Source organism: Anarhichas minor, unplaced genomic scaffold, assembly GCF_050575085.1.
Source record: "Anarhichas minor isolate MPS153535 unplaced genomic scaffold, ASM5057508v1 ptg000027l, whole genome shotgun sequence".
NCBI classification, from domain to species: Eukaryota; Metazoa; Chordata; class Actinopteri; order Perciformes; family Anarhichadidae; genus Anarhichas; species Anarhichas minor.
Genome location: NW_027466473.1, coordinates 14,482,610 through 14,498,083, shown reverse-complemented (window position 1 = coordinate 14,498,083; position 15,474 = coordinate 14,482,610). Strand labels below are relative to the sequence as shown.

Sequence of the window (15,474 nt, the reverse complement as noted above, 5' to 3'; positions counted from 1 at the left end):
GTCCTGCAATATCACTTTCCAGATGTAAACACAGCTGCTAAACTTTAAAAAAGCACAGTAACAGTGCATCAAACAAGTCTCACCGAGTAGAACAGATGTTGTGTAAAACCGTGTTCTGAGACGAGCAAACAGAGACCCGGGAGTGAGAGAGTGATTGAGGTCTGGTGTTGAAAATGGCCTTTTCTACAGACCTGGGCCAAAAACGGACAACTTTAACCTCCTTCATCTGTACCTGAACCCTGACGGTTAGGACTGAGGGATAAAAGATAATAATTATCATAATGTTATAAACATATTCCGTTATAAATCAGTTTTACACCATAAAACACATTTTCTTGTGTTCTCTGACACAAACAGAATGAATGTAGCTTGCAACAAATTCTAACTTTTGAAAAGCAAGTACAAAAAAGAATAAACCTCGATGAAACTGTAGATTATAGTGTGGGCGCCAGGGCCCTGCACACATCATCAAGTCCCAGCTATGCATTATGTTGTAGGAACCTTACGGTGCAATTACTTGTCCTTCCCTCCCCTGACAAAGTGGCGTGGGCAGAAAAGCTTCTGTTAATCATGAGCTCTATTTTATCCAGGTAGAGACCCTTTGCTGTGCGAGGGAGCCGCATTAGCACACTTGCCGAAAGATCCCAAGCCCGCATTACCATAATGGTGGCCAAAATGTCAGCAAAAAAAACTGGGAATTCATCATTCCTCATCTCTCCCTGTTTTAAAAATGTCGATTTTCAGCTCCACTTGATGACCCTGCAGCCTTCAGCCCAATACCAACAGCGAAAAAGAGAGAGTTCATTCAATGGAACAAAAGCCCGTCCATATGCAGACATCACCTCTTGTCTTGGCAGTTTGTATACGGAGAACCATAAGTGACAGCATGCCCGCAACCTCATTTGTCTATAATGTACATTACAGTAAGAGAGTGTGTTTGCCTCTGTGCATGTGTGTGTGAGAGAGAGAAAGAGAGACAGAGTGTATAACAGAGGGAGAAACGGAACTATTACTGTGAGGTGTGTGTGTTCTCCAGTGTGTGTATTCCATTAAATGTAAGCACGGTGTACCAGTGTTAATCTATGTGAGTGGCCAAGCAGGCGGCAGAGTGTGAGTCAGTGCGGGGGTGCGGACATGGAGTGAGGGTAAGGGGCCAACTAATGCTGAGTGGCAGTTGATAATGCCACACCGTTATATCAGCATCTGCCCTCCGGCTCCATGCTCACCTCTCCGAGCCTGCTGCTGCCATCAAGCATTTCAGAAGAGACACACACATGCACGCACAATGACATGACTGCCTTGCAAACACTCCGCATTCTGCAGCAAACAGTTCCTTGCACAAAATCTAATCAAACAGAGGTTATGTGGCGCCTCAAGCCATCGTATCAAATTACAACTTCATCTAATGTGTGCATATCTCGCCTGCCAACACAAAACAAATATTTGCACCCACAGACAGTCTAAACCTTCCTCAAAACAGAAACAAAGCGCCATTTTAGTTCCCAGGTAGAGAGTGAGCTTGCAACACAGGACTGTGTAATTGCTGCAGCGTCACTAGCTTCTGTATGTATATTTTTGATAAGCTTAAAAGCCTTTAAAATTAGACATCAAACAGGATCTTTCTGTTCATCTGTACCTTATATTTCTCTGATCAGATAAGAAGTATCAGGAATCTAACATTCACATCAGTAGAGCGTGACATTTTGAATCAGGCCACACAATAATGAATGAATAAAGTCGGCCTCGTGTGACGTCTGCAGCTAATATCCAATTAACCTTAGAACAACGCTGATAATATGGAATCCCCGTCTGTGGTTAACTGAAAGTACAGTGCAAGTATTAACACAGCACACACAGACACAGACACACACACACACCTAGAAATGAAAGCTGTGACGCAGTGAGAAACAAACCCGTATGAGGACTGACAGCTGAATTTAGTGGCACACAAGGCCAGGGCGGAGACTTGGCACTGATAAATGAAGTGTATGGAAATGAGCTTGGATTTAGCATTGTGTATAAACTTGTTTCTACATTATCCTGCACATGAATTCCAGTAATGTCAACAAGAAAGCTGAATATCAGACATACTATAGCTGTGTACTTATTTGCCCTTGAACCATAATGTACAAAATGCTCCATTACAGCAGACCTTGGGAATGACAGTTGAAGTGTTTTTTTAAATTTTATAATAAATAGAGCAGAAATAAAGTTGGAAAAATAACAGAGGTGAGTTCACATGAGTGGGTCATGTAACCGAAGCATCCCTCTACAACCCAGAGTTGTTTACTTCATGGAGCCTTTGATTCTTATCCTGTTTCAGGCAGGAGTGAGGTTTAAAGCCTTTGGGCAGACTTAATTCCGCACCGCTACTTTTCAGCAAAGCTGCTGCATTTTTCTCCTTGCCTTGGTATTGATAACGATCAGAATTAGAGTCAGATAGCATCCAGGTAATTATTAAGAAAAGCTGTTCATATACATGCGTTGATTGGTGGGAACACTTTATGATAAGGGTATAAATCCGGTTCTTAAGTATAACGCAACTAATGCATGAGTCATGATGATTAAATGAATCATCAATGAATGCAGGATGCATCATGACTTCCTGTTGGTCAACAACTATTGAGTCACTATCAGTTCACGTGATTAGATCATGCTTAATATCATCGATCAATACATTTTAATTCACAGATCATATCACCAAATTAGCTGGTTTAATCAAACTGGTACCCATATGTAAACTTCCACACGTTTCTACGATGTAAACTGTTGACGAATGCTTAAACACGTCTGTCAAGTCTCCCTTAATTTGTCAACTGGCACTTGCTGTTTTTGGTTTCAGTGCTCTTCTTCTGTGCTACAGTTCCCTTCAACAAAAACAAAAAAAGAAAACCTTATGTGCCACCCCCTCCTGTGAGATGATTGCATCTGACTACAATAACACAACATTTTTAAGAGAATAGGTTCTTCTGCTTTTAGAAGAGGCTGATCAAATGCATGGGTCTGAAATGTCCTACACTATGTACATAACTGGATTCTAACTAATTTGGGGGAATATAAATGTACGTAACTAATCACATAAAAATCAAAGGGAGTTCATTTCTGAATGGCGAGCAACAACAATTCATGATACATCCTATATTCATTCATGCATTAAATCACTGTGAGTCACTGAAGCATTAAGGGTTACCGATTAGGACACAAATGGTTACTCACTTGTGTCTCTGTGGTGTGAAAAAGAATTGTGATATGTTAAGAGCACAATGTGCTGCTGACAGATGGAGAGCAGCCAGAAATCATGCGAGACAGCGGGTGGAACATTGTGCAATCCCTGGAAATTGAGCAGAAATTGAGAAGCAAAGCACTGCTCCCCGTGGCCCGAGAGCCATGTAGCCACAGAGGATCAGGGCCACCTCAGACAAAAGCCTAACAAGAGGCTGCAAGAGAAATCATCTCCTGGAGTGCACACCACTTTTTTGTCTGCAGCCGCAGATGCAAGTCATTGATTCTTTGGAGCAGGTCACTAAATGACCCTAATTGATATCCTGTGAATAAGGTCACTCATATTTTTTTTTTCTCCCCCAGCTCCTGAATCTGAGACAAACCGGCGCAGAGGAAGGAAGGAACAAGGGAGGAAGAAGCAACACACTAACCTTTAACATGCAAGAAGGAAAATGGCTGCGCACCAGCTCTATCTATACAATTTTCTCTTTTCATTGAGGAAAAGTACTATTTCATTCATGCCATTTCCGTTCATTCATCAGCTGGGGCCAGCCTAGACTCACAGTGTCATCTCTACACCAACATTCTTATCAATGGACGTGACGTCAGCACTGCCTGCAGCTGGGGGGGGGGGGGGGGGGGGGGGCGGTCACGTGGTTCAGTGAGGGGTATATACAATAAAGTTGCGCTGACAGTGGGGCTGAAAACATTCACACAATTGTACATTAGCACCAGGGCTGCTGCCATACAAACTCACCGCACAACTAAATAAAGATCAGATTTGGTTTTTTTTCTTGATGTTGGCCACAAGCTGAAGAAAGAGGGGGGCAACTGAAATTCTATCAGGTGATCTACATGAAGTAATCTTGGCTTTAACCGCGTCGTGAGTTTCACCACTTTTCCACCCCCCAGTGGGACTCCAGGTAAGTGGAACGACATCTCATTTAGTCATTTACAAGCAGGAATTAGATAGGTCAGAACGTTTTTTATTTTATTTATCTAATCGTTATTAAATTCAGACTTTTATTTTGGAAAGGAAAAAAATAATTTGGAGGAGAGAGGCGTGTTGTAGGCTTGAAGTGTGTGGAAGAAACCTCAACTTAATTAGAAGATGTCATCTGTTTGCCACAACTGGCCAACTGTTGTCCATTTGAAAAGTAGATATGTGCTGCGACTGTTTATATACGATATTGTGTTTTAAAGTAAAACCGAATACATTTTAAAACTATTGAGAAATATTTTTTTCACAATTATTTTCCACTATATATTTTTGCAATTATAATTATTACTAAATTGAGACATTAGCACATTTTATGTACAAACCAAGTTTTTTATATGAATGTATTAATATATATAATAATAATGCATAATTGTAACAGCAAATAAACAATAGAATATGTTATTTCGTATTTATTTTTTGGGGAGGGATAATTAAAGAGTTGAGCCTCTACAATGCGTGGATAATTATGTATATTATTTCTGTGTGCAGCTGCTGCTCACGAGACCCGGTAAAAATCTGTCAATATTTTTCAAACGTGAATATAACAAAAAAGTGCCAATTTTGGGGGGTTTAAAAGCCACAATAAATGTTCCGTTTTTAAATTCTAATTAAATTATATTCGAAATCACGTCTTCTGTAGGCCAGCTACCTTATTAAGTGGTTTGGGATTTTTTTGTTTCCACCCTTCTGATCCAGTTTATGAAAATGGAAATAGTTAAAATTTGGGCAGCATGCTGTGCTGCCCAAATTTGTGTTCGTCTGCATTCCACCACAGCCACTGAGGAGAAACATGCCCACACCACACAAGGACAAAGCCGCGTTACTTACAGATTGCTTCCCCCGTTCTTTGTACAAAAATGGCTGTATCCTCTCAAATTTACCATCCAGCTCATTTACAATTTGGATGGACCACTCAGGGACCGTAGGGTTAAATAACTCAACCGTAGCCACCAGGTTTACGCATGACTTCCCCGTGCGTGCAGTCTTTGTACCGGTGTCCCCACATCGCGTTGAGGCACGGAATACCAAAATCACAGCTAATACAGAGACAGAGCTCAGCTCAATTTGTATTTTCTGCATCTTTCTTATGAAATAGAGGTTTTGCGCTTAAAATGGCAAGTGCGTGCGTCCTGGTTGGGTTGGATTGGAGGAAGAGGTGAGACATTTTTTTTTAAATGCGAGAAATTCACCCTGTATATTCGATTCGTGCATTTCTTTGCTGTTATAATAATTTAGTCGGTTAAATCTAACAGAAGACTAAAAATACGAGAGCATGCATCAGTTTTGTCCGCGCGGTGGAGAGATAATGACTGGGTTAACGCCACGACTACAGGCACAGAAATGGCTCATGTGTAGGTTCGAAGCGCAATTTCTATATGCAAATGATTACCTTCCACTTGAAATACATGTGCAATTAGATCGAAAGACGGTCAGATCAGACTCTTATCTCTGTGTTTCCAGATATACACGTAAACGGCAAAAACAGAACAAATAAGAAATACCATAAACTAGATTTAGATTTTCCATCATGAGCATCCAGAATAAAAAAAATACATATGAGAGAGAGAGAGAAGCGAGCAACTTTCTTTGTTGGATTTGGCTTGGCTCATTACGCTGCGTTTGGCTGCTGCTTTGTTCTCAAACGTTTGTTCATTTCACAACTGCTCACAGTGGTAACTGCTTTCGAATGGTGGCTTCACGGTGTAAAGATACATTGTGTTAAAATAAAGACTGGTAATCTGTTATTTGTGTTCTCGTATCCTCCGTCATCTTCTGTACATTTTAGACTGGCCTCTTCATAAATCAGCTGTATATTATTTAAATACTCTATATGTGCTCATATTGCCATTTTGAAATTCCATGTAATCTTGAACCCAAAGATATAAACTACAACGAATAATTTCTCCTGTGTCTTTTGTCCTTCTCCCTCTGCCTTCTTCTTCTTCAGGTGCTTAACCTCCCTCCTGCCAGTTCTGCATGGTCATGACCTGTCATCACGCCCCTTCCACAGCCCACCTCATCCTATTGGTCCTGCTCATTGTCACTCCACATCTGGCTGGCGCCGCCCCTGCGTGGGGTGAGGGAAGGGTGGAGGGGCGCACCCGGACAGACCTAAGAGAGGACAACCTCGCCCCCTTTCTCTCGCCCTCACCCCAGAGTCTCTCCATCCCTGACAACGGTTCGCTAGACCGGCGCCAGGGCCCGGGTCAAGATGACCGATCAGATAGAGTGATGGACCCTGCGCAGGTGCTCGCTGTGCTTTTGGAGGCCCTGGACCACCCGGGGGAGAGTGCATTCCAGGCGAGCAGAGACAGAGTTTGGGAAGAGAATGAGAGTCAGAAACTGCCCTCCATTGAAGGCGTGGCGGGTGATGAGATTAGAAGAACAGGGGAGACAGAGGGAGAGAGGGGGGAGGAGGAGGAGGAGGAGGAGGAGGAGGAGGAGGGGCGAGGGGCTGATAAGGCTATTGAACAGCTAATTGTAGGCCATTTGACAGCTGCTCAGGGTGATGACATAAAGGAAAGGGATGAGGAAGATAAAAACACAAGGTCAGAGGAGAATCAAGGGTGGTCTGTTGAGGATGTGGGAGCTGATAGTGTAAACGAGGAGGAAGGGAAAGAGGAAGTTGAGGGGCAGGAGGAGGGAAATTATTTAGAAAGTTTCTTAAAGAAAGCCAGGCCAAGTTCCACCTCACAGGGAGATCCATCTCTGCAGCGCAAAATAAGAGGGTACTTCCAAAACATTGACTTGGGTCTCCAAGATAATGAGATCCTGCCTCCTCTGAAGGGCTACAAAGCATACAACACTCAGCTCGCACGAGCCGGAAAAAAGCTGCACTGGGAGGAGAACCAGGATCGCAACCGACCCGTCGATGGGGGCAACTTCATGGATGACTTTGAGGATGAAGGTGAGGAGCTGGAGGAGGAGGTTGAAGAAGAAGAGGAGAGCCTCTCCCACATGGAAGAAGAGGCGAGAGCTCGCGCAGAGAAACAGGAGGTTCTTCGGCAGCAGGAGGAGGCGGAGCGAGCCAGAGAGGAGGAGCAGAGGCTGGCAGACATCGCCTCCGACATGCTGCTGCAGTACATGGGGAGGAAGCAGCAGTCCTACATGAAGCCCCGGCAGAAAAGCAGCATGGGGCCCGCCAGCAACACTGCTGAGGACAAGCGCTCCGAGGAGGTCATCCCCGACGAAGACGACGTGGACCAGCAAATGATCGACAGGCTGATTGAGATCAGCAGCAAGCTCCACCTGCCTGCTGATGATGTGATTGAGATCATCAGTGATGTGGAGGAGAAGAAGAAGAAAAGGAAAGAGCTACAACAGTTGCCAATCAACAGCAACCCTGTTGCCCCGCGCTTCAGGCCTCTGGTACCTCCTCCTCTGGCTGCTCCACCTATCTACCACTACACCGCCTCAAAAAACCCCAAGAAAGCCCCTTATAGGTACAACAAGTCCAACAAGAAATGGCACAAGGACAAAGTTATGTCATATAAGCAGGACTATTGGTACAAGCCTCAGAAGCAGCTCGACTACTGGTATAAACCCCAGAAACAGTTTTTAGCCTTCCCCTCCTATCCATACTACCAGAAGCCATATCGAGCATACTACCCCGTTTATTTCCCATATCCCAAACCACAATATTATGGCAAGCCCTCCCCCTCCAGAGACCAGTCGTTCGGCCCCCAGGAACTTGACCTCCAGCCCCCAAGGCGCAGGCACAGGGCTGGGGGTAAGAACCGTGGACAAGGCTGGAGGCAGCAGCCAGCGCCACGCCTGCCTCTCAGCCCTTATATCTCTAACTATATCCTTCCTCACCCACGGACCTACCAAGCCCTACCTCCGCCCAAACCAATAACTGCACCTAGGAGAGGAAGGCGACCCCCGTACTACTATCAACAAGTCACACCGGGAGATGACTATGAGGAAGATGGGCTAGTGCCTCAGTTGGACAGTGAGGAGGAACTGGAAAACTTTATTGAGAGAATCTACATGAAACGCAGAATGTATTGAGAGACTTTTTGGACATTCGTCAGATCAGACGGACTGACAAGAGGCGGGATAGATATTCAGTAGCTGGTGAAAAGCTAAAAGAGAGGGGGGGAGGAAGAGTCGGGGAGATATGAGTTTTGAGCCTGATGGAAATTGAAGGGTCCTGAAGTAAAATGTTCGATTTGTGTTGTTTTAATCACTGTATTTTTTGTTGATTTTCTCGGTCAGGGAGAGGATGAAGGGGTCCCAGTTTAATCTCCCTGTAACCATATTCAGCCTCTTGCTCAGTTTACATTTTGAAACAGAACATACCATGGTGTATGTCTGCCTCCATTCAGGTCAATCTCTGAAGCTCTTGCATTGTTCAGAGATTTCTAGACACACACACACACACACACACACGTACACACAAGCAGTTGTGCCCATTTTAAGAGAACCATGTTTACAAAACCACTTTGTATCTTTTGTTTTATATTCTGTAAGTCATATTACAAAACTAAAGTAGTTCAATGACTTCTTAGCTACACAAATATTAAAAAAAGAACACTGCTATTGTCAAATGTTCAATGACAGAATATTTTTGTTGTATTTGATGTGTGTAGTTGCCCGTCTTATTCCCGATTGGATCAACTTTAAACAGCTGCAATTTGCAAAAGGTATCAAACACACACATTTTAGTTTTTCAAAGTGAAGATTCAGATTTTTGACTTACAAGCAGCATGGTTCTATAAGGGAAATATCATATTGCATAATATTATCACCACAACCGGTCCTAATGTAGAAACCCTGTGGACTCCAAAAGCACAAACTTAAAACACTTCCAACCTGGTGGTCAAAGGGTTTTCAATCATTTTGGGATCTAGATATTTATGGCACAGCCACATATTTAAGGCAGATCCACCATAATCACCATACAGTTCTCCTTGACCTTTTAGGAGTCATTTTTATCTTCCTCATCTTTTCCCATTGTTCATCTCCAATTCACATCCTCACACTATTTTTTCATACTTTGTTCTTTTTGCCAGTTTTCTTGCATCATCAATTATCTCTGGTTTTCCTTTCTTTCCAAAAAAAAAAAAAAAAGAATACTTGAAATCACACTATCTATTCTGCAGCTTTTTAAAAACAGATTACCACCAAGAGGCTACAAACATTTTGTTCATTTTCAGAAGAATTTCATTGAAAAGTTTCAGGCCGGGGAGTCAGGGATTGTGCTTCAAACCGTTAAATGCACGTCTTTCTACTTGCATCTTAAAAAATGAACAAAAAAAAGAACAAAAAAAGAGAAAAAATAAAACAGTCAAGGGAAATACAGATGGTCGTTTTCTCTGAATAAACTGTGAACATAAAAAAAAGAAATCTCAAAAAGGAGGAGGGCCACTGTGTCCACAGTGAAGCCATCTGTCTTGTAAAAGGAGAGTGTTGTTGTTGATGTCACCTTTAGCATTGTAAGATGTACAGTGTGAAATAAATATGCCCGTGCAATGTGTAAATAACAGCATGATGATTACTAGTTTTGCTATATGACAAAAAATAAAAGCAATTATTTTATTAAAGTTCAGTTTTTTAATGGCTTTTTGGCGAGTGCTATGTTGTACTTGTATAGCAGCAAATATAAGAAGAACACTGATACTTCAATAACAAATCCAAAAACACAAAAGAGGAAGACAATCAGTTAAAGCTTAGCGACAGCGCGACTCATAAGTTGCAATATGAGGCAAATCAAGAAACCTATAGAGGGAGTTTATTAAATTCCAAGACAGTCAAAAATGAACATGAGAAGAACAGCAAGAATGGAAATGAAAAGGGGGGAGGAATAACCGAAAAACGGAAGAATTTAGAAGGAGGGAGGGAGGGAAATGGTAACTGCAGTGATTGATGAGTCACATGATTGGTGGATGAGTCATCCATCTTTACACTTTACTGCGCAGGACCATGCGCGCTCTCACACACACACACACACACACACACACACACACACACACACACACACACACACACACACACACACACAGAGACACACACACACACACTCTCTCTCTCTTTGAGCTGGATAGTAATTTAGCTGCTGGCATTCAAGATAAAGATTGAGTTGTGTTCTCTCCTGCCTCCAGCCAGCCAACCAGCCGTTGGAAAGGTGTTTGGTAGATAGGTTATTTTTTATTTTTTATACCATATCTTGTTTCCACACCTCCTCTTCCCTCTCACTTCACACGGGCAATATGCCCTTCTGCTATAATTCCTTAAAATGCTTCTGGCTTCAGCTTGTTTGGCATCAAAACAAACCTGACATTATGCAGTCAGTGTACAAACACGGAGAGTGATTAGCAGGCTGTCAATATGGTTAAATTGCATGTCATCTTGCCAGCTTGCTCACCAGTTGATTGCAACAGTACCTTTCATGGCTGCATCTTGGCTTGTTGAGTGATTCTTGGACACGATGTTATGAATGCAGATTTATAATTGCCGCTTGTACCTTCTGTAGATATGCTCTCTGGATATTCTGACTGTGAGAATGAAATGAAGTTTATTTGTTGTGGCTACAGTGATTTCATTATTAAGGATGTTTGAGCTCTAAAAACGGCAATGCCAGCCTCATCAACAGAACTATGGGAGCCGCTGGCAGCTACATAAGTGACCCTGTCTGTATCATTATGTTCAGCAACGCAACATATGCTGCTGTGTTGTTGGTATGGAAACGCAAAGGATGGGTTTGACATTGTGGACATTTGCAGAGTTGGAGAATATCAACACCGCTCTCGTGTATGTAGCTAGTGTCAGCGGACAATTCTCTTATAATTCATAATTTTTCAACATCTAGATTCTCCCGTTAATTCTGTAAAAGGGCAAAGCCACGGTTCACAGGTCTTGGGGCGATTATCTGCATGTGAAAAAGAAAGTTGTACATAAGCCCACTGTGGCTGCAAAGGAAGCTATGCTAAGTCTAATACATTGCCTCAAGTGATGTCTTGAGTCAGAGTCAGTTAAGTCTTTTTGACTTTTTGTTTGAAAATGAAAAAAAGAAAGATTAACACAACTTGCCCAAAATCTCTAGGCTACCACACTAATGTGTCTCTAGGCCTGCTGTTTTGTATTTATATCATGCAGAACTACGGTTGGTGAAGTCAAATAGCTTCAGGCGTTAAGCAAAAGTCACTACAATGAGAAAAAACACTAGTACATTTCCTTCAACTCATGGTGTTCACGGCGTTCCTGCAAAAACAACAGGCGCATAGAGCGGAAAAAATACGAGGTGCTCAGCAAAGCAAAAACGGTGTGCAAAATGCTTCACTCTCATTAAAATAAAATAACTAAAAAAGCCACCCCAGGCCCAATATCATGTCAGATTTGGTTTCCACCAACTACTGAGTGAAATATCTGACTCTAAAGCTGGTAAATCAGAATCAGCTTTATTGGCCATGTATGCGAACGCATACAAGGAATTTAACTCTGGTTTTTACATTGCTCTCAACGTACACATACAGAAATTACAAATAAAACAAGGACAACAAAGTAGAGGTAAGCATAACATTTAACGACTATGTACAATATAAAAATATATCCAAAAGTATATATATATATTTATATGAACATAAATCTATACAACAACAATGACAATGGATCTGAGGTGATAGTGCAAATGGAGGTAATAGTGCAGTATGACTGAATAATTGTTCATCAGAGTGACGGCCAGTGGAAAGAAGCTGTTCCTGTGTCTGGTGGTTTTGGTGTACAGTGCTCTGTAGCGCCTACCAGAGGGGAGGAGTTGGAACAGCTTGTGTCCAGGGTGTGAAGAATCTGCAGTGATCTTTCCTGCCCGTTTCCTGACTCTGGAGATGTACAAGTCCAGGATGGAGGGCAGGCTGGCACCAATGATTCTCTCTGCGGACCTGACAGTCCGTTGTAGTTGTAGCAGTGTTGGGGGGGAGGGCTCTTCCTGAAGTCCACTGTCATCTCCACAGTGTTGAGCTTGTTCAGCTCCAGGTTGTTCTGACCACACCAGAGGACCAGCTGTTCAACCTCCCCTGTGTACGCAGACTCATCACCGTCCCTGATGAGGCCGATGACCGTTGTGTCGTCTGCGAACGTCAGGTGAGGGTGAACCAAAACAGGTAGTCTGCAGACACCTCTGCCCTCATTCAGAAGTGTCGTCAAACAACAAGATCCAAAAGCTTGGTCCCAGGTCTTAAGAGGACTTCACTACGTCTCTACGAACTGCTGTATGTAATGTGCAACATTACGTCAGTGATTTAGAAAAATAGTAATGAAGTGAGTTCATTCAAATCGAGCTCGCCAATAAATCAAAAACAACCCAATAACACCAGAGATGACAGTTTGCACAACTCCACTACTTCAGATCCATATAGTTTGTAATTCTTTGAATCAAATCAAACTCATTTTTACGCACCTTTGTATTGACCAGTATTTCATTTCACATTCACTGACGCCGACAGGTCACCTGTCAACCAATCACTGTCGACATCGGTAGTGAGTAGTGGCTAAATTGATTCAGAAGCACGATGTCTTCCATAGCAACAGGGATCAACCCCACCACGTCTCTGCTGTCCTAGATGATTTCTGTCATCTAGCAACCAGACACCAATGAGAGTCTTTGGGACTGAGCAGTCGTGACTGAGTGTGGGACTTTTGAGTCACTACATGATAACAGTAGACTTCAGAGTAAAAATTAGCTATTTTTTATTTGGGCATTTTTAAACACAGTATAAAACATCATTAAATTAAACATTAAACTTGTGTAATGCTGTTCTTTGTTGTAAGGCCAGTCGTTAGTTATTTCAATACCGTTAACTTAAAATTAACCTGATAAAGGCTGCTAATCTTCTTGATGATTGTTCGCAGTTGTTTTACACTCAAAATTTAAAGGGTCGATGATTCAGTGATGCTAATGTGCTACATGTAGGACTTTTAACGACTGGCACACCCTGTCATGGTTGGAAGACCCAATATAGAAAACAGGAACTGGACCCAAATGCAGACAGTAGAGGAGGCAGCAGAATGATTTTAATGATATAAGAAGCGGCTTACAATCAAAACAGGCAGGAAAACACACACAAGGCAGCAAGGGGAGTGATCTGAAACAAGAGGAGAGGTGAGTAACAAAATAAAACAGGAAACACTAGACATGAATATTATTGATTTATGAAACATAGAAAAACAGGGAGAAATATAACACACCCATTAGCTTGCATTACAATAACGGCTGATAAATTATACACAACCGTCTGAATAAAGTCTGTTTGATACATAATATGATGTGAATTCAGTTATAAAGTCTCCCTGAAGATGTGGCTGAGCAGATCCGCTCTTATAATACATGTGGTCCCTGCAGAGGATGTTCACACCCTGTTGCTTATGAAGTCTTCTGTCACACCTTTCTGCCAAGCTGTGCACAACAACACCATTGTTGAGATGATGCTATTGACATTCCCACATTCATATTGCGACATACAACACAACTGACATTTAAATAAATTCCAGCACAATGGGATAATTGTGTGTCAAGCTTTAGATCACATCACGTCCTCATAGTAATCAATTATAGTTGCCTGGTGGGTACGCTATAATTAAATTGGAATTTGAATTTTTCAAAAGCCTCCAACTCGCACAGGCACAAGATTTGGTATACATCCAGCTCCTGGCACAAAAGAGTCTGACAGCAAAGCAATTCATCAGTAATGGCCCCAAGAAGCCCATGCATTTACAGATGCAGAACCACAAGAAAAAATGTCCACCATTAGTAGTGTGAATATTGAATTAATATAGCTATAAGACCTTCGAAATCTGATTAAATAATCGTAATGAATTTCTAAAGCAGTGGGACTTTGGCTCAACCTATAACTCTAAACGCCAGTGTGCATATAAAGTATAGTTAGTTTACACAGTAATACAGAACATTTACATACTGAAAGTGCGACATGGCTTAAGCCCCCTCCTTCATCTTTTCTTATTCTCTCTGCACGTGTTGTCTGTGTTTGCCATATGTTGATGTGATTTGACCTGATTCTGCAAAGTTTTGGACTGCTTCAGTCTAAAACATTCCTGTTTGGCCTCGTCGGAGCTCACATTGCTTTGAAAAACACACGTCAAAGTGTTGATTTCCACCCCTCCATTGTAACTGAGAAATGCTGCTAATTGGAATCTAACCTGGAACTTGACCCAGCTTTGTGCCAGTGTTTTTAAGACCATCAAGGCATGCCAGGAGGCCGTTTCTGAGCAAGTGAACTGTAGTCCAATATAAATTGACTTTTTTTCATCAGTAATTACTGAAAATATGTACATTGAAAAATGTGATCACAAGCATTTTGTTGTGATTGGCAATGAACTCAAATGTTGTTGCATGTATCATTTCTGTCTCTTGAAGTATGACATTTGATTCTTCCGCTCTAAATTCAAGTTTAGTCATATTTTACAGTTTGATTGAATTGTTTAACGTGTACTGTACATTTCTGAGATTTAACAATAACATCTTTTTTTGAATGTTTAGGTCAGTTTTGCAGGATTTGAGGATATAAAAGCAAGTCAAGACATGAAAATTGAAAGTATCCAACAAAAATGAAAAATGGCAAACATTTAGAAATGAATACCTCTGGGCCGAAAGGTTTAGTTCTACTAAGTCTCACAAAATGACTTGAAATGTTATAAAATGTTATAAAACAAGAAACACCTCAGAGAATGTCACACATTCTGTATATTAAACTGAGTGGTTGAGCAACGTTGCTGAAACATGAATAGATGATGATAAAAATATCTTCTTTAGACATGAAAGCTGCTCAGACAGTTAAGAACTTTCCCATTCCTCAAATGAAATCTGAACCTTGTCATCGTGTCCCTCTCCTCTCCATGTTTGCTAAATTTGTTGTTGTTCATTGTTAAACTACCATTGTTGGACGTAATCTTTGCTACATAATATGCTTCATCAACCAGGCTTTCACCAGCCATTAGGACAACAGATGCAGAGCTGCAAAAAGGCCTCTCCCTTGAATAAGCATCCTTTGTTTATGATCCCTGCACCCCTTGTCATTTTGCTCTTTCCTTTCATCTCGTCTTCCCCATCCTTTATGCCGCTCTCTACCCTCATTCCCATCGTCTCCCCTTTTTCCTTCAATTATCCATGCCCCCCCACTCCTCCTTAATGCTCCCTAACACCCAATCTTCCTCTCCTTTTCTTCTGTATCCTCTCTCCATTTCTTGTTTTGTATGCAAGCCCCAAGGGAGAGAAATGGGTGAAAAGCACTCTCTCT

At 41.9% G+C, this 15,474-nt stretch overlaps 1 protein-coding gene across 2 annotated transcripts; it reads left to right on the top strand.

Annotated features, from left to right (window-relative positions):
- The first annotated feature begins 3,883 nt into the window (after positions 1-3,883).
- On the top strand, positions 3,884-9,909 carry LOC142960633 (uncharacterized). 2 transcript variants are annotated; one of them, XM_076102561.1, is made up of 2 exons: positions 3,884-4,145; positions 6,171-9,909. In XM_076102561.1, exon 2 carries the CDS (start codon positions 6,200-6,202, stop codon positions 8,231-8,233), a length of 2,034 nt encoding a protein of 677 aa, XP_075958676.1. In that variant the 5' UTR covers positions 3,884-4,145; positions 6,171-6,199; the 3' UTR covers positions 8,234-9,909. The 2 variants fall into 2 exon arrangements, with proteins under 2 accessions (XP_075958676.1, XP_075958675.1); XM_076102560.1 differs by lacking the exon at positions 3,884-4,145 and adding an exon at positions 5,228-5,378.
- Positions 9,910-15,474: the final 5,565 nt, after the last annotated feature.

Excerpts from the sequence above, each read along its gene's own strand:
- LOC142960633 (XM_076102561.1), top strand. The coding sequence starts at position 6,200 with ATGGTCATGACCTGTCATCACGCCCCTTCCACAGCCCACCTCATCCTA.